The 22521-nt window shown below is 37.6% G+C and overlaps 1 protein-coding gene across 1 annotated transcript; it reads left to right on the top strand.

Moving 5' to 3' along the window:
- The first annotated feature begins 6008 nt into the window (after positions 1–6008).
- LOC114256452 (SET domain-containing protein) lies at positions 6009–16446 on the top strand. The gene is made up of 5 exons (XM_028196096.2): positions 6009–6151; positions 6235–6607; positions 7364–7560; positions 10145–10445; positions 15400–16446. The coding sequence occupies exons 1-5, from the start codon at positions 6102–6104 to the stop codon at positions 16072–16074; spliced, it is 1596 nt and encodes a 531-aa protein (XP_028051897.2). The 5' UTR covers positions 6009–6101; the 3' UTR covers positions 16075–16446.
- Positions 16447–22521: the final 6075 nt, after the last annotated feature.

The following is a 22521-nucleotide window of genomic DNA, read 5'->3' as shown; positions in this document are numbered from 1 at the left end:
ATAACACTATCATAGTTTTATTTTGGTATTAGAGGGTATTAGGATAATTTTATTTATTTTTTGTTATTGAGAGGATAATTTATATCAAAATGATGGGCCAGACTAAATCAATTTGGGCCTCAGGTTTGGGGCGGCATAAGTATAGCCAGATTGATTGGTTTGAGTTGTGCAACCAATGTTTTAACCGAGCAAACATCTTATGAAGGTTGACCGAGCAAATGGTGTGTAAATGTTGACCGGACAACTGGAGCTTGGTTGTAGACTGGACAAATTTAGCATGGTTTTGATGTCAAGGTTTTAGTTCGGTAGTCATATATGAAGTTAGTAACGCTCAACCTCTACGGTTACGCAACTGGCGAGCAACCAACCTAATGATTATGCTAGCTCAGTTGTGCGGCCTGGGAGTTAGGTCCTTTCACCTGACTTTGGTGATAAGGATGTTAAAGAATAGGCATTATCTTTTAAGAAGATGGTTCCTAATAGGATTCTACAAAAATGAATTAGAATCCTAATAAAAGATAATTCCTAATAGGATTCTACAAAAATGAATTAGAATCCTATTAGGAGTCTACTATGCATAATATATATATAAGCTCAGGAGTTAACCTAAATAAGGTAATGCAATTTTACTCACTGAATTTCTAGAGAACTTTGTCTATATTCATCTTAAGAGCTAACTTAAGCATCAGAGGGGCTTTACAGTGCACGCCCACTGATTAGCTCACCTGAGTTGTTTTGCAGGCCATATGTAGCTCGACTTTTCATGCCCCCTTTCGGAGGACGACTAAGTCTTACAGTTCGGACTCTACCTGTGGTTCTGAATCTGATTTTACAAGTACAATGTGAAACAGTGAAAACACAAAAAGAGTCCAAATCCGACAATTTTTTTTGAAAAATCGATGTTTTGAATAAAATGCTAAAAATTGACTACTTTGCTAGATTTCAGAGTCGCCACCTAAATATTTTTGAGAAATTTAGGAAACCCAAGACTCGTGCCAAAGGCCATTAGTCCGTCATCACCAAAGTTGTTTCGGCTCGGGAACTTAGGTACGAGAGGGGAATGTCATAAATTGAGCATCCCACTCGCCCGATCAAAGATCGGCCTCTACTAATCATGATGTGATTCTTATTTACATTATATGCTTTTATTTCGATTTATTAGCTGTATTACTATGTGACTCACACAAGTATAGACTAATTTGCAAAAATTGGAATATTTGATTTCATTTTTGTTTTTGAAAATAGATTGTGAATGTGCCACTTAAAAAAAAAGTAAGCTCAAATGTACATGAATCAAAATATCCCAATTCGAGCAACTAACCTTCATCCACAAGCATCCAAACAGTTTATCATTTAAGTACTTAGCCTCATGGTGAACATGCTTTGACATGGTAACAACTACACTTATGTAATATGCTAAAACAAAGAAAAACTCGCCTAGTACTCCAACGCAAGCCAAACAAAGCAAAATAATTAAAAAAATGCATGTTCCTAACTAATGCCTAATGCAATACATGCAATATGCAATTTAAATAAGCTCGGCTGCTTGACATGGCATGTTAATCAATTTGATAACATGCGGTCTAAGTACGTATTTAAAGAAGTGTTTAATTACAATGCAAGTTAGAATGATGCGCTGAGCTTAATGCATACAAGACAATGGATATAAGTCATGAGAGATGCTAAACAAGACATTATGCCCTAAACTAACCATCATAAGTAGTTAAATAAAAGGGAGAAAGACGTGGGGTTGTAAGGCATATACATTATTACAACATTTGTGCCCTCACGCAAGAGGGTCTGAATAAACCAACTAGCTAAGCTAATTACTACGAATTACAAAACAAATCAAATAACCAACTAAACTAGCTAACTAATTATTACAACAACTTAACTAACTAATTTAATTAATTACAAATTAAAACGAACTAATTAATTACAAATTAATTAACTAAATAAGAAAGACGTATTAAACTAGCTATGTTAATTACTCTACCTGGGGAAACGAGGAATGCTCATACATGCAAGGATTTCCACCTGAAAAAGGCCACTGTCCTACTGCCAGATGCCTTTGTTGCACAATAGAGCACTTGCATTGTTTTTTAACTCAAATTAGCTCTGTTTTGCCAGAAAAAGCACACTACTTGGTTTGCAGAGGTGGCCGGTAGGCTAGAAGTGGTGACCTGCCAGCTACAAAAGGTGGCCTGTCGGCCACTGATGACTGGATTTTCTTGTTGCAATAGAAAGCAAACAGAGTAGGAATATGGTATTCTCTAGGGCTTGTTTGCACAACTTACCTCTCATTATCATTTGCACAGCTCAAAGGAATAGTAAACTTGGTTCACAAACCATCAATGAATGCAATTCCATTGCATGATGACCTATGAACCAAAAAGGGTACAAGTTCAATAAATGCAACAAATAAAGACTCTTAAACCTCCTCCCTATCATGAATGATCAAGGGAAGTGGTTGACAATAACTTTTGAACCGTTTTTATCACTAATGAGTATGAAACGACTCAAGACTCAAGGGTTCAATTAATGTCCGATTGAACCCACAATAAGTTATTATCTTGAATCATTTTTAGTTCCAAGTTTTATTATTCCATTTTTTCATTCTTTAATTCATTAAGTCCAAGGGTGAGCTTTAAGTCCTCTAATGGAAATAAGCATCAAACCAAAAGTTGTTTTGGACATGAGAAAAGCTTCATGCCGTTGGTAGTGAACCCCTAAAGGGATTAAACCATTAAGCACAAGACCTCAATCTCATGCTTTAAACAAGCAACTAGTTTGAACTAACTTTCAAAGCAAAGTAAAAGCCAAGAAATGAGGGAGGTTGCAGAGGTGATTAAAGGTGATCACAAGTATGGAAAGCCATAAACAAATACTATCAACTCAAATAGGATGGTAGCTAAAGCCTAAAACACCAAACCTATGAGGATAATTACACTATAAACATGCAATACAAAGCCCAAATGTAACGAACACTTAAAAACAGTCTTAAAACAGTGCTAAATCAGTCCTAAAACATGCTAGAATTAAGACAAAAATAGCTAGAATAATAAGCTAAAACGTATAACATGCTAGGCTAATAAGCAAGACACAAGGAGGGGAGACTAACCCTTATAATCTTGGGCTTCAAAACAACATTTTAGCCACTGAAATAATTCTGAAAATCAGTGTTTAAAAGCTTAAAAAAAAGATAGTGTAAATGTAGGAAACACAAGGGTAAAGGCTAGAAGAGCAAGGTGGAAAAAATGATGAACCACCCCTCCATGCTTTAAGGTCTTAAATCACAAGTTTCAGCCCAAAGATATAGAGTTTATACAGCCCAACAATAGTGGAAAAACAATAAGAAAAGAAGCAACTAAAGGAATGAGACAAGCAAAGCCTTATACCTCTTGAAGAGAAGATCAATTTTAAGCAATAATTCAACACATACACACTCCCAAGAGCTCAAGATAGGCTCAAAAGTACCTTAACTCAAAGATGACAATGTTTGGTTAAGAGTGTATAGGCAAAAGCTCAATAAAATTAATTTTGCTCCAATTTTTCTAACCCTCAAAAATGGGAGAAGAGGTCCTATATTTATAGAAAAACTGGCCACTCCCTCAAAAACATCCATCTATACACGTGGGAGCGGATATAAGCATCTGTCCAAACAACTGGCACAACTGTCATAAAATATTTGCAAAACACACTTGTAGCCGATAAGCCACCAATTCTAGCCGGCAGGCCACACTCTTGGCCGGCAACGTACAAGGGTGGCCGACAGCCAAAAGGGGTGGCTGGCAGTCCACAAAAATGGGCCTGCAGGTCTCAAGTTTTTCAGGTTTGAAAGGCTGAGGTTTTGGTGCAAAAACAAGGCACAATGTTTGCAAGGTTTTGAGACTTAGAGCTATGACATTCCGCTGAGGACTTTCGAGCACTTGACAAGCATATACATTCATCATTAGGTATGCAAGTGATGGTGCCCAAGTCGCAAGTGCGGTAAAAAATGAGGTGTCTATACCATACAATGTCATTCGAGATGGTACAAGTAGGGATGTAATCGGTTTGGTATGGTCGATATTTAGGTAAAAAACTATACCGAACTGATAATGCCGATTTTATTATTTTAAACACCGATACAGACCGCTTCTCACATCAAATCGCACTGAACCGAACCAATTGAAACGGTTCGATTTTGTGCGGTTCAATCGGTTTAGAATTTTTCAAACTTGAGTCACTTTTAAATATAATCATTAATCTATATAAAAATATTAAATTAGTTATTTGTCTACTATTTCAAACATATCCAATCTATCCATTTAATATATACTTTTTAATTCCTAAATTAACAAAAATAAAAAAAAAAATTGAAAAAAAATAAAAATACGAAGGTTTCAAAAACAATGAGTTAGAGTTAACATTATATATAATATAAGTTTACAAACTTAGGATATAAATATGATAATGTTAATTAATTAAGGTTAATAATTTATTATACTTATTAATATCATTAGATTATTATATTTTATTTATACATATATATATATTATAAATACATTGAAATGGTCGGTTTCGGTTTAGATCGGTACACAAAGTGTTTAAATCAATACCGAATTGAAAATCGAAAAAATTCAAATTTAAAAACCGCACAGACCGATTCTTGTTAAAAAACAGATCAAATATAGCTGGTTTGGTCATTTTCAACCGGTTTGGTCGATTTTTTTGATTTTTCTTACCTTCCTAGGTATAAGCTTGATCACGAGGAGTACGCGTGCAATAAATATTTCGTACTCATACAGTTAGATCAATCATAGAATTTTTTTTGTCATTAAGATATTTGTAATTTTCAGAACGTGAGAAGAAGAATCCATCATATCTTTGACAAATCTCTAATGCTGTGTTTATAATTTATTCTATTAAAAAAAAATTGTTTGGCCAGGTAAACCCACAAAAATATATTATTTTATAAAATATAATTTTTTTTTTAAAAAATTATAACAATCTTTAATATTTCAATCGTAACCTTATGCACCCTCACAAATTTAGCCTTAATTTGCCCAAACAAATTAAAGTAGTTCGATTATACCTGGCCAAACATCCTACCGTTGTTCAATTAATTAATTTAAACCCCTCCCCTCCCACTCCCTCCAAAAAAATAAAATAAAATTAACGACCAAATATAGTTAGTGTTTAATTTTAGTCTATTCAACAAAATACATAAATAAATCACATTTATTCATCTAGATACTACTAAATAAATAAAAAAACAACAAAGGAGGTCAAAAATATTGGTGTCTTGTTGATAAATCCAAAATTAAACCCATATTTCCTATATTGTTCATTACTTAAAATACATTTTAACGAAATTAATTGGATTTTTTTGAAAAATTTATTAAAAAATCTTTTTTCAAGTATTTGTATCTCAATTAGTTTATAAGATATCCTTATATTCTAATAAATCCTATTATTTAAATATTTGATCTATCAAATTCTAATTATCATATTTAAGGTATTTTATGGACATTTATATCCTTACAAATATTTTTGAATGGTTTGTAATTTGATTATGTGAACATCCATATTTTACATCGTGAATATTCACATTGACATGTTAACATTCACATTGATAGTGTGAACATTCACATCACGGAACATTCCCACTGTAAATATGAATATTATTAGGGGTGTTTTGGTAAATATGTCACCTATAGGACTTATTGAAACATAAAAAAATACTATGAACTAAATTGAACATATGTAGGTTAAAAGAGATTTATGAAAAAGTATCTCATTTTTTTTTTTAGTGAGAATGAGGGATCGTTTGGCATAATGTACTTTAAAACATGTTTTTATCTTATTTAGATCATATCATTTTTTTATCACTTTGCATATCTTTTTTTAAATAAAAATTTAAAAATATAACACTTATTTAGATCATTATTGATCGGGGACGTAGTTGTAATTTCTCAAAAGTTGATGATGGGCTCACAACCCATTTAGATAAGACATTGGGCTAATCAGCCCTGCATTGGCCCAACACCCTCGGTCGGCCCTATTAAAAAATACGATACATCCGACACTGCGGCGGCGGCGGCCCTCTTCCACCGCAAATGGCTACCTCCACCACCATCGCCGCCGCCGCCGCCACCAGCACCACCAGGTTCACCTCTTTCTATACATATAAATATACATATACGTATACGTATACATACATTTGTTGATAAACATACATCATCTGTGCAGGCGATTGAGAGCATTCAAACGATGGATGAGATCGCAAAGCATAGATTGCAGCGATGCTCTCAACCTCATAGACCACGCCAAAGAAGGAATCTCCGTGCGAACACTCTGCGATTTGCACGAAGGCGATTTGGTGGCGACGATACCCAAGCATTCGTGCCTCACAATCAAGACCTCAGGTGCTCGGAATTTGATCGAGACAGCCGGTCTTGAGGGCTATTTGGGGCTCTCGGTGGCCCTCATGTACGAGAAGGGCTTGGGACACCAGTCCCCTTGGTTCGGTTATCTTCAGTTGTTGCCGGAGAATGAGTGTATTCCAATGCTTTGGAGCTTGGAGGAAGTTGATTCTCTGTTATTGGGCACTGAGCTTCACAAGGTAAACTTTACACTTACACTAGCGTAGCGGTAATGTGTTTGTGATTTTGTATTTAAATTTTTGAATGGTTTGATTGATGATTGAATGGCGATTTCATGACTGAAGTAAAACCATTTAGTAGTAGTTGGGTAATGCTGTACAAACAGAATCTTTATACAGAAATTACATGGCTTTTTTGGGTAGTTTGATGAATGAGAAAACTGTTCAGTGGTTATTGAATGTGACAGAAAAAAGAAAAAAGTAACATTGTTTACATCGAATGGGGTGCGTGCTTTACATTACATGATAGAATAGATAATTGCAAAACTATGTTTGCAACATAGTTTTTGGCTTTAAAATATGGAAAATAGTATTGGGTATCGTCTTTTCTTTGTGTTAATTGGGTCATGTTGGCAATGTAACTTAAAAGGGATGTTTTATTTTGTTGTTTATCTAAACAATCATGCTGCTGTGTGATTTTTTGACACGCGTGGTTGAATTTTAGTTGCAATTAACAATCATTGGACATATTGAAAGATTGTTATTCTAACTTCTGAAGTTGAGACCTGCACAATTGATGGAAGTTTCTTTGAATTTTATGACTAATATCTTAATGAGTTATTGTTTTTTTATTGTTTCGGCCATTTGTTAGCTTATCTTGCATATTTGATAGTCTATTACAGCTGAAGCTTTTTTTAGTGTAATATAGGATTAGAGACTGCTCGATTTTTGATAATTTCATACCTTTGATCATTCTGATATATGTTTCCTAGGCAGATAGTTAAAGAAGACAAGGCTCTCATCTATGAGGACTGGGAAGAGTGTATTCAGCCTCTTCTGGCTTCAGCTCCTGTAGAGCTTAATCCAGATTTCTTCGGTGTTGAACAGTACCTCGCAGCAAAAAGTCTTATTGCTTCTCGCTCTTTTCAAATAGATGATTACTATGGATTTGGGATGGTTCCGCTGGCAGATCTGTAAGTTAAGCCTTTTAACTGGATATGGTTATCTAGGAAGTTGTGGATCTGTATTCTTGAAATGAATGATCTTGACATGTATTGTTGTTGTTGTTGTTTTTTTTCTTGGGTACTATTTACTGTGTATAGATGCATACATGATTCTTTGGGTTATGTCATTGGAAAATTATTATGTTTGCATCCAAGGTGATACAAACCAACTTAAACCTCGTCAAACATCCGGTGTTTGTTATGGAGATCCTAATGTACACAATCAATATTTCACCATTGTGTTTTATGTCACATTAGAGCATAGGCTTTGTTTCCTTTCTGACTACCAAAGCTCACATTCTTTTTGCTCCATCCCATTGCTCTAACAGTGGTTTGATTTGATCCATTTTGCTATTTAGAAGTCTTGTAATTTATACTTGTATGTAGTAAATCTATCTCATCTGGCTTCTTTTAATTTTGTCTCCAATAATATCTCCAGATCCGTACACATGGATTTATTTATGTGTTTATTCTTTCTTTTTTTGATCGGCAGTGTTTATTCTTTCTTGTTATAATACTAGCATTTGCAGGCTTCTTGTTTTCTGTTTAATGCATGCCAGAACATCACTGTTTTATGTTATTGTTATGAAATTATCCCCAAATTTGATAGGACAGCATCAGTTATGAAACACTGCTGATAGACCTTTTCCCTTTCTAATTTTTGCTCAAATAGGAGAAGAATTTTCACTTCCCGGAAAGAAAAAGAAAAAGAGTAGAATTTTACTTTGAACTTTCTTTATCAATGAATGATTATCAAATTAGGATATCATAATGCTAAATGATTGGAGGTTTCGTTTGGAAAGAGACTCTTTGTGGTATTCTGTAATTAAAAGTAAATATGAGATTCAAGCCAATGGTTTGTTTATGAGAAGATGTGTGGACTAGTGAGAACTCATTTAATAATTTGTTTCCTTGATTCCATCGTTTGATTCGTTATGAGAATGTCCTCGTTGCTTCGATGCCAGTGTCTTCTGTGACTCCTATATCGTGGAATTTCAATTTTTTTAGTAATCTTAATAATCATGAGGCTAATATTCTGTTTTCATTATTAGTCATCCTTGAGGGTGTTTATAAGAGGAATTTTTATTCTTCAGGTAATTTCTTTTTTTTTTTTTTGGGGGGGGGGGGGGGGGTTTGGTTATACTTACTAATAATCCAAATGTAACACTTTTTGAGCCTTATATGATGATTTGCGATGCATATGCACCTCTTGAAGTAAAAATTATTGTTCTTTCTTTGGCCCATGGGAAAATCAATTCCAAATATATGCTAGACTCACTGTCAAGGCACAACTCCCCTCCCCTCCTCTTCTATCACTTCTCCACCACTGCACGACCAACGCCTTCAACCTTACCGCCACAAACAACCACAACCCTCTCTCTTTTGTATCACACAACCTCCTCACCCATTGCCTCGCTCAGCCATCACCCCCTGTATGCACCACCCTCACTCCCACTGTGCATAACCCCTCCAATCTCCCCTTTTTCCTAATCACTCGGTCTCTAGCCAAACTGGTAGGGATCCTTTGCTTGAGGAGTGCTACAGTGAGAAAGGAGCAAAAGATTGGGGAGCTATGGCTAGGGTTTGAGGGGGAAGGAGAGGTTGCTGGGGAAGGATGGGTTGTTGTGGCTGAGGCTGGGTGGGTCTTCACTGTAGTCGGAGAGTGGAGAGAGAGAAGGGAGTGGTTACAACTGTTGCAAAGAGAGAGGCTGTACATTGGAGTTGAAGAGTGGAGAGAGGGTGGTGGTTAGGAGTATGCGTGAGGCAGTGGTGCAGGGGGAAAAGGGAGGAGAGAAAATGGATGTGGGAGGGAGAGTGCAGTGGTTTGGTGAGAGAGGAGAGAGATGAGAGAAATAAAAAAAAAGGGGGAACGCAAAGAGAGAGGGTGGAGAAGTGCCAAACACAATCGTCTGATCAAAGCAATCTTGGATGTTCCCACAAATCTGTTTTGGGCAGGACAGCAAAAGTTGAGAGACAAATCTGAACATTGGTGAAGAAATCTGACCATAGATTTTCAAGTGAAATCAATATGAGCTGTTGTAACCAATTTTATCTCATAGACATTTTAAAAAATTGTTGTTTTATTATATAGATTTTAAAATTTTATTCTTGAAGGAGTATGCAAAGTATTGGGCAGTATTCTTGCATTCATTCTCACAGTTATAATCTAATGCTGCATGGCACATCTCAATTTCAAGAGAGATCAGTAGTGTCCAAACAATATCCAATACTTAATTTAAAATTAAAGAATATTAATTTTAATTGTGGATATGCTTAGAAGATATCGGGTAAGGATTTTCAAGTATCTGAGGAGTTTTGGTCTCAATATGGGTAAATACGGATATAGTGACTCCCTTACAGAATTATCTGTGGTTCATAAGCTTCCATCATTACTAAATGCATGTAAAAAAAGCTTATGGCGGTTTTTTTAAGGTATGAATTGCTGATTGCAACCTCTTATTTCCTTGACTTGTATTTTTTTTGAAAATGAATTTCTTGATAAATTATCTCGTCAAAAAGTTGCTTGATTCATTAATTCTTTAATGATTTCCAGTTTCAATCACAAAACAGGAGCTGAAGATGTGCACTTCACCTCTATATCTTCTCATCTTGCACCTGAAGATGATGCTGAAGACAACCACGAAAGTGATGAGTATGAAAGTATGGATGATAGTGAAGACAACCACGAAAGAGATGAGAATGAAAATATTGGTGACCGTGATCAATTATCTCAAAATTCTCAATCAAGAAAGGGTGCTTCTAATGGTGGTAACTCGGAGTGTTCTTCTGCTTCTGGGGATGATCCCACAGTTTTGGAAATGATTATCGTGAAAGATGTCAAAAGTGGGGCTGAGGTTAGCACCTTTTTTTTTCTTTCGCAGACCCTTTTTCTTAGATTTTGAAATAAATTTCTCGAAACCATTATTTAAATATGTGCAAAGTGTTTTTTTTATATTCACAAATTGAAGTCTGTTAATTTGGTTTTTGGCAAAAGGAGGCTGATATTGTTATATATTGACATTCTGTAGTAGGTTAATTTTACCTACTTCTCTGAAGGTTTGTGAATAGGAAAGGGCCTCCTTTGTTCTTACCCGTTTTTGAATGGAATATTGTTTCTTGGTTTTTTTTAATCAATCAATTAAAATGCCCTCAGTGCCGCTGTTAGATATACTGATATAGGAAAAATAATAGTAATAACCCAACACACTATTGAATGAGTTAAATAATGGATCACCCAGTAAAATAATGGGTCGCCCAAATTACATGGGAAAACCCATGTTGCAATCTGTTTGGCTGTTACCTATCCTTTTCGATTCTCCCAAGCGGGGTTGGCCCATGACTAGGGCTAGCATCACCTACAAGCCCACTGATCATTTGCATTACTCCACCCCGAAGTTTACAAAAATTATAAAAATCGAATCTTCATAAAATTTTACAAGAATGACTATAAGAAAATGTAGTTAAATTACTCATTTGTGATTTATCTAAATTGCATTTGAATTCTAATATCATTTTTTGTACTTTGTAAATGATTTTTTTTTGGGTGGATAACTTTGTAAATGATTATTAACCTGTCTTTTTAAAATGACTAGTCATCTCTTGTTGATCTTCTATTAAATTTAATAACTTCATGACAAATTGTGCATTTTGCTTTAATTTCTATATTTCCATAAGGAACTGGTTCCATTATTATTATATTTTAAAACGGATCCCAAACATTAGAACTAGCACGACCCCTAGATGTTGATGCAACAACTGGAGGGGAACCGATTGACTCATGGCCAGTTTGTGATGGTGTGGATGCCTCCAAATTATCAACATCGACAATATTTGCCCTAGGATCTTTTTAAAATATATATATATATTGTAGAAAATTTAATCTATAAAGAGAAATAGAGAATTGTATTATTGATTGATATTATATTGATATCAATTACAATGATTCATGATTCCTATATATAGAAGAGGGTGAGTGTGTAGTAGGTAAGGAGTAGGTGAAGTGGAGGTGGTAGTGGTGTAGTCGGTTAGGTTTAGTGGAGTAGGTGAGGTGGTAGTGGTGTAGTGGGTTAGGTTTAGTGGAGTAGGTTTAGTGGAGTAGGTGAAGGTAAAGATGGGAAATTCTAACAGCCCCCCGCAAACTCAAGGAGGAGAGAAACTAACCAACTTGAGTTTGGAGAGAGTAACAAAACAAGAAAATAAAAATAAAAAAGGATAGGAGACACTGTATGGTCGTGTCAGACCGTTGGTGAAGACACTGAATGGTGGTGTCATAACGTTGTAGAGGACACTGTATGGGGGTGTCATAACGTTGTAGAGGACACTGTATGGGGGTGTCATAACGTTGTAGAGGACACGGTATGGCGGTGTCATAATGGTGTAGAGGACACTGGATGGCGGTGTCAGACCGCTGTAGAAGACAGTTTATGGGGTCATGTCGGACCGTTGTAGAAGACAGTTTATGGGGTCATGTCGGACCGTTGTAGAAAAACAGTTTATGGGGTCATGTCGGACCGTTTGTAGAAGACAGTTTATGGGGTCATGTCGGACCGTTGTAGAAACTAACCGGAATCAATGTCGGGACAGTTTACAGAGTCTTGTCGGACCCATAAAGGAGCTAACCGGAATCAATGTCGGGACAGTTTACAGAGTCTTGTCGGACCCTTATAAAGTCGCACCCTCAAAAGGTGTGCCCAATCTTTCAAAAGGCGTGCCATCAAAAGGCGTACCCAATCCATAAAAAGGCGTGCCATCAAAAGGCGTGCCCATGTTTTCAAAAGGCGTGCCATCAAAAGGCGTGCCCAATCCATAAAAAGGCGTGCCATCAAAAGGTGCGCCAGACACGCGGCGATGCACGTGATCGACAGAACGCGTGTCGGCCTCTTTGTCATGGTCTTTATAAACCGAAGCGGAGGCTGAGGCTTGGAAGCAGAGACAAAAACCTGCTAGAAAAACTCTGAAAAACTCTTCGTTTTCTGAGAGAGATTTCTGAGAGAGATACGCTGTAACACTCTGTTTTCTGAGAGAGATACTCTGTAACACTCTGTTGTCTGAGAGAGATTTCTGAGAGAGATACTCTGTAACACTCTGTTTTCTGAGAGAGATTTCTGAGAGAGACACTCTGTAACACTCTGTTGTCCAGAAAATGGCTTCGTCTTCCCATAGTCTGCTCACTCTCTTTCCAGACCTTAACGAGTCAACAAGAGAGATAACTGGTGCGGGGGCCAGTGAACCTCAACCAAGCGCCCCAGGGTTTGCTCCGTTGAACTTTCCTATGCGGTCTGTTGAGCAAAAAATGGCAGTGCAAACTGACATTGAAGCCAATCAGTATACTTTGAAGTCCTGTGTGGAGACGATGACGGCAGTCACAAACTTGTCGCACCGGCTGCAGAGTAGGACAAATGAGGTGCAGCATTTAAACGGCCAATTGGCTCTGCTCCAGCGCATGTATAAGGATGCGCGAGCAGAGATAAGTGTGCTGAAGGCGGAAAACAAGGAGCTGAAGCGGAAGGCTACCGTGATGTTCCGATTTGGAGGTCCACCATATGCTGTAGTGGAGGAGCAGGGTGGAGTGAACGTGCTCGGTGGAGTGGGTAGTATGGAGGCAGCGCCGGTAAGGGACACCCAAGAGAAAAGCAAGAAGAAGAGACCTGCAGCAGAGTAGAGAAGAAAAATCCCACTGTGGGTGCGGGTGTGTTGTGGTGGTTTGTTTGTTTGTTGGTTTTTTTTTTTTTTTTTTTTTTTTTTTTTTTTTTTGTGTAAAATTGTGATCGGGGTTGATCCCTGAGATGAATAAAATATGATTTGGTGTGCAAAGCTATATGGTATGAAGGGAATTGGAAAAAAGATTAAAAAGAATGTGAAAGAAAAATAAAGAAAAAATAATAAAAATATATTTGAAATCAAAAAATGAAAGATGGAGGAAATAAGGAAAGTGGTTTGGAGAAAATAAATAAAAATAAAAATAATGGAGTTGGAAATCAAACGGAGGAGAGATGAAGATATTTTTTTTTTTTTATTTTTAATATAATATAATAAAAAGAGATATATATATATATATATATATATAATAAAGAAAGTGGGGAACAAGAGTGTAAAGAAAAGAAAAAGTATAGGTTGCATCGTGGGTCACATGGGTGAGTAAAAGAAAACAATAAAGAAATGAGTGGGTGCCCCCATGTGCAAGGATAGTGCTGGCACTTCAATAGGTGGTACAGCCTACTGAGCATCAGCTTTGACAGGAGCTGCCTTTGGACCTTTTCTCCAATAAATGCGTCAAATTGTTGCTGTTGGTGTTATCAAGAATGTGGAGAAGAGGAGGCTTGTCTGATGGCCTCTTGGGCTGTGTAATCATATCGAGGTTGGTGGACCTCTCAATCATGTTGTCACCCTCAAAACCAGAGATGGGGACAAAAGGAATTTTGTCAGGGTTGTAACCAACCTTCTTCAGATAGGAAGAGACTTCCTGCACAATTTCATCATACCTTGCTTTTGAGTACTTAGGAGTGGTAGCATCCATCTTGTTACAGCAGCAAATCATCTGCCTCACTCCAAGAGTAAAAGGAAGGAGAGCATGTTCACGGAAGAACTTGGGCTCCTTCTCAATCTCCTTGCCAGATCGACGATCAATCTCAGCAAACTTGACAGCAATGTGGGAGGTGTGGCAGTCAAGAACTGGAGCATACCCATTACCAATCTGACCTGGGTGATTCATAATAATAACCTGGGAGGTGAAATTTGCAGCTTCCTTGGCTGGATCATCCTTTGAGTTGGATGCAACAAAACCACGCTTGAGATCCTTCACTGCAACATTGTAGATGAAGACGACCGAGACGGTGGTGTATGGGAGGACAACAGTGAGAGGAGGGGCAGTGGTGGTGGACTCGAAGAAATTTCAAGGTATGTGTAGAAAATTCTAGCAGATTAGGTTGAGGTCCGGCGGGCGGCCAAGGCGAGGTTGCCGCCCGCCGGTGAAGCGAAAAATACTAAGTGCTTAACCTTGCTCTGATACCATGTAGAAAATTTAATCTATAAAGAGAAATAGAGAATTGTATTATTGATTGATATTATATTGATATCAATTACAATGATTCATGATTCCTATATATAGAAGAGGGTGAGTGTGTAGTAGGTAAGGAGTAGGTGAAGTGGAGGTGGTAGTGGTGTAGTGGGTTAGGTTTAGTGGAGTAGGTGAGGTGGTAGTGGTGTAGTGGGTTAGGTTTAGTGGAGTAGGTGAAGGTAAAGATGGGAAATTCTAACATATATATATTATTTGATAATTAATGTGTAAACAATAATAACAATAACACGAATAATAAGTAATACACAATTACAAAATAAAAAATAAATTAATATTTAACCTGTTGGGGCTTGCTGCCATTTCGCCAAACTGCAGGATAGGTAAGTGAAATATACCCTTCTACGGTAAATATCTTTGAGAATTGGTTCATTTTTCAGTTTGAAAACCTGTATGGACTTTCTTAAGTACCATCTCCATGTAATCGGTTAAATGGTCTCAAAGATGGAAAAGAAGGTTGCATCAGCTTTGAGCTGGTTTAGTACAGGCTTAGTTGTCGATGCCCTTGTGTTAATTTGATAAAGCTCCGTGTTTAATGATAGATTCCATTGAATTAATATAGATTGAAGCTTTTCTAATATCCTCTCTTCTTTCTAGCATGGTCCCTTGATTTATATTTTCAACGGGTGTTTTTTAATCTTACTGTTTAAATTTTTAATTTTTTTTTTCCTCCGGTATGTTTATATTGCTTCCCAGTAATAAGTTCACATGAATACCTGTTACTGTTTTTTCAGGTCTTCAATACATATGGAGTCTTGGGTAATGCTGCACTGCTACATAGATATGGATTTACAGAGGTTGATAATACATATGACATTGTCAATATAGATTTAGAACTGGTACTTCAATGGAGTTCATCTTTGTTTTCGGGCCGACACAATCGAGTCAGGTTTTCACTGTGGAGGAGATTAGATTACTCTGGTTGTGAGAGCCAGAACTCTGAATATTTCGAAATCTCATCCAACGGGGAACCACAAGTCGAGCTGCTGATTTTACTTTATATAATTTTATTACCGGACGAAGCGTATCAGCAACTGGATCTCACAGTATCAATGGCAGGGAATTTAAAAGAATCTCTAACCGTTATTTTACAAAAAGGAGGCAATATTGCAATGGAAAAAGCTCCGGAAATGAGCAAGGATTTGCTGCTGATCGAAAGCGTGAGTAATGCGCTTTTGTCGCTTGCTAATATCCGGGAGAGTTTTTATGGTTCAAATTCACTAAAAGATGATATTGAAGCGTTGAAGAAGTGTTGTCGCATTAAAGATAGGAAGTTGTACCATTCTCTCACACTGCGTGTGAGCGAGAGAATGATTCTGGAGAAACTCAGAACTTATGCCGCTGAAGCTGCTCAGTTATCGAGAACTGTCAAGAGAGGATCTATGAGGAAGAAGTTAAAAAGCACATAATATTCAGTATTTCAAGAATTTTTCATGTTTCTTCTTTGCTCGGGCAATGCACATTGCTCCTACCAAAAGGAAGGGAAGGGAGAGGGAAGGTTTGCTAAGCTTTTGTTAGACTTCTTTGGTGCACCACCTGACAGGATTGGAGAAAAAGAATGCAGGGTGTTTGGTTTCTCAGAAAAACACTGCAGAAAAAGGTATTTTTGTAAAATTGGGTGAAAACAAGCTCCATATGTTGTTAGGTAATAATTGTGTTTTTTAATGGTGAAAGCTACAGCTTTCGATGTTCTCTAATCAGGTCATGTTATCAATTTTTGTAACATACGATCATTTTCAATTTTAAAAAAAAAATGGTGAAAAGTCATTTTCATGGGTGTCTATGACATTTGGTTTGTGAATTTATTTGTTCAACAATGATTCATCCCCCCTTTTCCCCCACCCCCTTTGACCCCCTCTTTCTGTCATTGGTTACATTTTCTTTTTTTTTTCTTTTTTTTCCTGCTCCTCCAATCACCACCCGCCACGTGGCAAAGGGGGGTGAGGGGGTGACCCCAAAAGGGGGTCCCAAGCATTATTCTTATTTGTTTTGTCGGGGATGAGATGTTTTGATGAAAATGATAAATTATTATTTTGAAATATTTTTTATTTCTATTTTACTCTTGCCTTGTTACACTCTTACACTGTCCAAATGAATAATTCCGAACAGGTTAGTCAAGTTTAAATTTTAAACTTGAAAAAAATCTGCATCCTTATTTTATCTCTCGTCTTTATTATTATTATTATAGATTTAAGTGGGTTTTTAAATGTCAAATCTATTTTGTTTGATTTTTTAAAAATTATTTTTAGATTACTTTTTAGGAATATTTACCAATAAATCTCATCTCATAAACAACTATACCAATTAGTCCCACTTTTGAAATGTTTATCGGATAAGTTCTACTAGTAGAGAGGTTTAGATCTATCTGATTCTATTTTCCAACTTTAGTAGTGAGGCTGGGACACTTATGCCCTTTCCTATTTCATTGGGTTATTTTTGATGGGATGACCTTCATTTTTGGTGAGTTCATTGATTCGGTGATACACATTTCCACAATTTGACTGGTAGGATTTTGGGTTTTTTGTTTTTTTTTTGGGGGGGGGGGGGTTTGGTGCGCCGTCTGTGTGACGTCTCAGCAGGGGTAGCATTTTCTGGTCGTCAAACTTACTATCATGTAGGTATGTATTTTTTTCCCTTCATAATAATGCAAAGTTGTTTTGTTTTGTTTTGTTTTGTTGGTAGTCTCAGTTTTTGTGATGGGGTTCTTTGTATCCATGTCAGGGTGTCATCGTTTTCGTTTTCGAAGTGGTTGGGTGGGTCTGAAATGTGTTACGACTTGACGACAGTAAGTGTTGTAGTCGTTGAACTGGAAGGGGGGGGGGTGTGGGGGACTCAATGGGTGGGTTGCATGTATGCTATTGGCAAAGGATTTGTGGCACTGGTTGGATTCGGGGTTGTGGTAGTCGGGGGGGGAGTTGTGTGGCATCGTCTAGTATGGGTTATGGTATTGATGTTATGTTAAATGTATACAAGTAATGGACACGCATGTGATGCTGGTTTGTTGTTACGGTAATACAAATGCCGCCGTCAATTTGCAAGCCCCGTTTCGTTACCATGATCTAGTGAACCATGTGTATGGCAATTTTTTGGAGTTGACAGCCGAGAATGTGTGTTTGTTTTTCAAAATCCCATGTTACAATAACTTCACGTTGAAGAACGATGTTGATATGGAGAACATGGTCTCACTTGCGCGGTCTTTTTGCCTACAATGTGTTGACGTCATCATTCAGTTGCAAGACGTCGAAAATGAAAATAACATTGATAGCCCGCCTCACAATTCACGGACTATCCCATGTCAGACGTATGGTCCGTTTGATGAGATGGACGTGGATGATGAACAAGATTTATTAGCCAAATTTTGTCCTCATGTAGAAAAGGTTTTTTTGTCTGCTTCGTGGGCTAATAGGATTTAACATGTTGGGCAAAGTTTTGAGGGGGGAGTTGCTGAGTTCCGAATGGTTCTTCGCAAATATGCCGTTGAGTGTGGATTTTGATTCAAAGATGTAAAGAATGATTCCGTTCGGATTAAACAAACAACTGCCAACCACGTATGTCATTGTTTTTCACCATTTCCTGCCACACATATGCCAACCACGTCACAATAAAATCATACACAAATTAAACAAACAACATTCGTCCACCCCAAACTTACCAGGCAGATGCTACTAAAAAAATAGGACTTGTCCGCGGTCTCATCATTTGCATACATTATATGCTGTTCAGTTTTAAGCAACTCCGCATAGGCATCAATAACCTAACATGCACCAAAAACAAATTGACCATATTAAAAACATAAAACATGCTGTAACCAACTGCCACTATTTTTAAACATTTACAAATACGCAAAACGAAACCATCTAAAATTTAATATTTTTTTTAAAAAAATATAAAAAATATATATAAAAAAAAAACTTACATTGCCACAGATAGAACTTAGCCTAACAAGGGCCTTCACATCGGTGAAATACACGGACACTCCATTAGTACTGTCCCCCCACATGACGGCCTTACAGAACAACACAGTTGGCACACATTAGTCTGCCCATGTTTACATAAATGATAACGTAATACAGTACTAACCCGTCTCCGTGATGCTTATAAGCAGTTGTGATCTTCGCCTTCTCTACGACCGTCATCATTTTCCAAACACCCAAACGGTTGTTTATACCAAATCCGGACCACTTATTTCCATGTAAAACAACTGCGTCCATATCAATAATATCATCTCCAACAACACCTGTGTATTCTCCTCTAGCATTGCCTACAACCGAGCCCATTCTTGTCCCACGGCCAACTAATAATAGATACTCGAACTCAGGCATCTTCCACTTTTTTCTCTCTTTACTCTTAATGTTACGCACATAAGACTTCTGCACACCAAACCCTAAAGTTGCCTGCAACACTTGTGGTACCACTTTTGTTTTAGAATCATACATGTTCAAATCGCAATCATATCATTCGTCCCCAAGTTCAAATCACTCTCTCCAAAACTATTTGCACACATTCCAACTGCACGTAACGGTGCTATATTGCTAAAACCTTCACCTCCAACCCCGCTACTACCTGCACCAAGCCCCAAAACTTTACAATCAACTTCCACCGTACGAAATGCTTGTGTCACATCATGAACATTACGATATGCCAATTGGTCTTCAAGAATCGCAATTTGTTTACGGGATTCCAAGTTCTCATTCTTCAACTTCTCAACCTCTTCGTCCTTCATTTTTAGAACACACCCAAACCTACCTACTATGTGAACAACTTGTATCTTATTCTCTCTCTTGAACCTAGATGCTTCACCTTCAAGCATTGTAATCTTGCTGTCTTTCATTTTGTTATCATTTTCCAGTGCTGATATTGAATTGCATTCTTGTTCGGTAATGGCACCATCCACACCGTCACACTTTCTCCCTTCATAGGAGCCACACACAATATTTTTGGGTACATCACCCACATCACCACGCGGCCAATGAACATTCTCCCCACTGTTATCACCATTATCTTTTGTGCTTTCAATTTTATCCTTCACACCAGACACAACGCGATCACTTGTTTTATTTTCCTGGTTCCCCTCTTCAACAAAACTATTATTACCACCTGCCTCTTCCGGAATCCTGTCAACAACATCAGTCACATCTCCCCCACCCACTTCAATGTCCAATCCCATCATCTCTCGTTTATACTCAAAAGATCTCAACCTGTCGACCTTCACTTATGCAAATCAAACCAAAAAATACATGTCACATTTCTAATTTCACTAACAAGAAACATCCACCGCACAGATACCACACTACTAAGCACAAATAACATACTTGAAAATTGACAGGCCTTGACAGATCCACCCCTTGACAATTACTAAGCAATTCCCCAATGTCCCACTTCAAAAACCTGGGAAGCATTTTCTCGTTTTTTGGCTGCACTATGTTCGAATGTTCACAAAGCCAGAACTGCGTGACAAACAACACATATTGCATATGTTATTCCAACCTCATGCAAAATTTAACAACACATTACCCACAACCAAAAAAAAAAAAAAAAAAACAAAAACAAAAAAAAACAAAACCCAACAACATAACAAAATTTGCCATACAAATCATACCAACAATACAACCACGCAGCCAGTCACCCTCCCAGGGGTGTGATGGAACTCTTTTACTGATCCCATCAATGTTGTTAGTATTGAGCCAGTCCAGCCATACATTCTGACTGTAGTTAGGTCGTTGAGGTAGCCAACAAACACCCAGCTTATAGTTTCCACCATGTTGGAAAAAAAGAGTTTCCAACACATATACAAACGCCCAACTTCGCCGTGTCTTCCTCATCCTGTCTTGTGTGGCCACTAGTCGCCTCTAAGAACAAAGTCTTCATCAATTTCGACGTTACTCACGAAATGCATGCGCCCTACGTTGCACAAAATCTGACATTGGCCTCTGCCCGGGTGACAGATCAATTCGCCTTTTCTCGTATTGTAATCCAAATAGTAACCTTATGTCGTAGGTCCCAAGCTTCACATTTGACCCACCAATGTTGAATGCATTTTCCCAGGGATTATATGCGTTTATAATTTTAAAAATAAGGTTGTCACACTTTCTAAAATCAATGTGATTTAAATTATTCACATGAATTGCCTCGACCATGATCCAAAACGGCGTCCTTTTCAATTGCTGTAAATGTGCCTCCAGCAAATTTGCCGAGTTGATAACCTTAACTATCCCAGCTATATTTGACCGAAAGTTCAGCCTTACTTGAGGCTGACGTTGCACATCAGCAGCCACCTTTCCCATATTACGCTCAACCCCTTGTGTGACAACTTTAGCCTGTTTGAAAAATATACAACCTTGCATTTTCACCCCAAGTTTGTTCGACTTCGAACCAATACCCTGCTCAGCTAGCTTCCTTTCACATGAACGCGTCCAAGGACTTGTTCCCTCAGGAGACCCTGAAATAAAAACAACACAAAATTTTTAGCTACATTGCAATTTTCAACATTACAAAACACACATACAACGTCACATGACACACATACATCATGTAACACCCACCCACATCAACACATTCCACAAAAATAGAGACAAAAACACATACCACACACACTTCAAATAAAACAAGTCCAGCTCACTACCCCCAACCCATTAGCACCTTACCCATGACCTGACCCACACAACCCAACACCATTTAACCCAAACCATTCACAACAATCAACATACATTACAGAAATCCACACTACCTACCAACAAATAAAGTAAATAAATGAGACCTCAAACATGAAAAACAACTAAAAACACATACACATCTACACCCTACATCAACAAATAAAGTCATAGCATTGGACCCCAAACATCAACAGCAAATGACATCACACACACTTCACAAATGTCACCCTAAACAGCGACAACAAAAGATAACACATAATCTATTCAAATGGGTCCCAACATATCCATTTAATACAGGAAACAAAACAACTTTGTCACACTACCCCACCCCCCAAATTTAAAGTTCACCCAACAAAACAAAACCATAAAAAATTCCACTTCATAACCCTTACACACAACACACACACTTCAACTCAAACAAATACAGATCACTACCTCCAACCTATTACCACCTCACAACTGACCTCACCTACACAACCCAACACTATTTAACCCAAACCATTCACAACAATCAACATACATTACAGAAATCCACACTACGTACCATAAACTAAAGTAAATAAATGGGACCCCAAACATGAAAACCAACTAAAAACACATACACATCTAAACCCTACAGGAACAAATGAACTGATAACATGGGACCCCAAACATCAGCAACAAATGACATCACACACTCCACAAATGTGATCCCAAACTGCAACAACAAATGACAACACATAATCTGTGCAACTGGGTCCACACACATCCTTCTAGCACACGAAAAAAAACAACTATGACTTGTCACATACCTTTACCAACCATTGATTCAGTCGACAAGGTTGATCATTGAAACTCAGACGATTTCGATTCACCCTTGTCCTCCCCGATCGCCTCAAGTGTGATGATCAAATCGGCAAAATTTTACAATGTGTCGTCCTAACACTATCTCAGCTTCAGTACATTCCTATCATCCCCCCAAATCACGCACAGAATCGCATTTTAAATTTTTTCCAATTTCGTGATTTAGGGTTTCACACAAATCTGAAAACCTCCCCTTCAAAAAGGGGTTCGGGTCGTGGGTGTGGGTAGAATGTGGGTACAAACAATCGTTTCGGGTGGGTTGTGTGCCACGTCACAACTGCCCCACAAAGGCAATAAACACAAAAAAAACCTTTAGTGCGCTCTCCCATTACGTGACACCAACAATGTGCCACATGCCTA

The sequence above is a fragment of the Camellia sinensis genome, chromosome 1, assembly GCF_055761805.1.
Source record: "Camellia sinensis isolate YWXY chromosome 1, ASM5576180v1, whole genome shotgun sequence".
Taxonomy (NCBI): Eukaryota; Viridiplantae; Streptophyta; class Magnoliopsida; order Ericales; family Theaceae; genus Camellia; species Camellia sinensis.
Note: the sequence above shows the minus strand (reverse complement) of the source record. Positions and strands in the feature narration are given on the sequence as shown.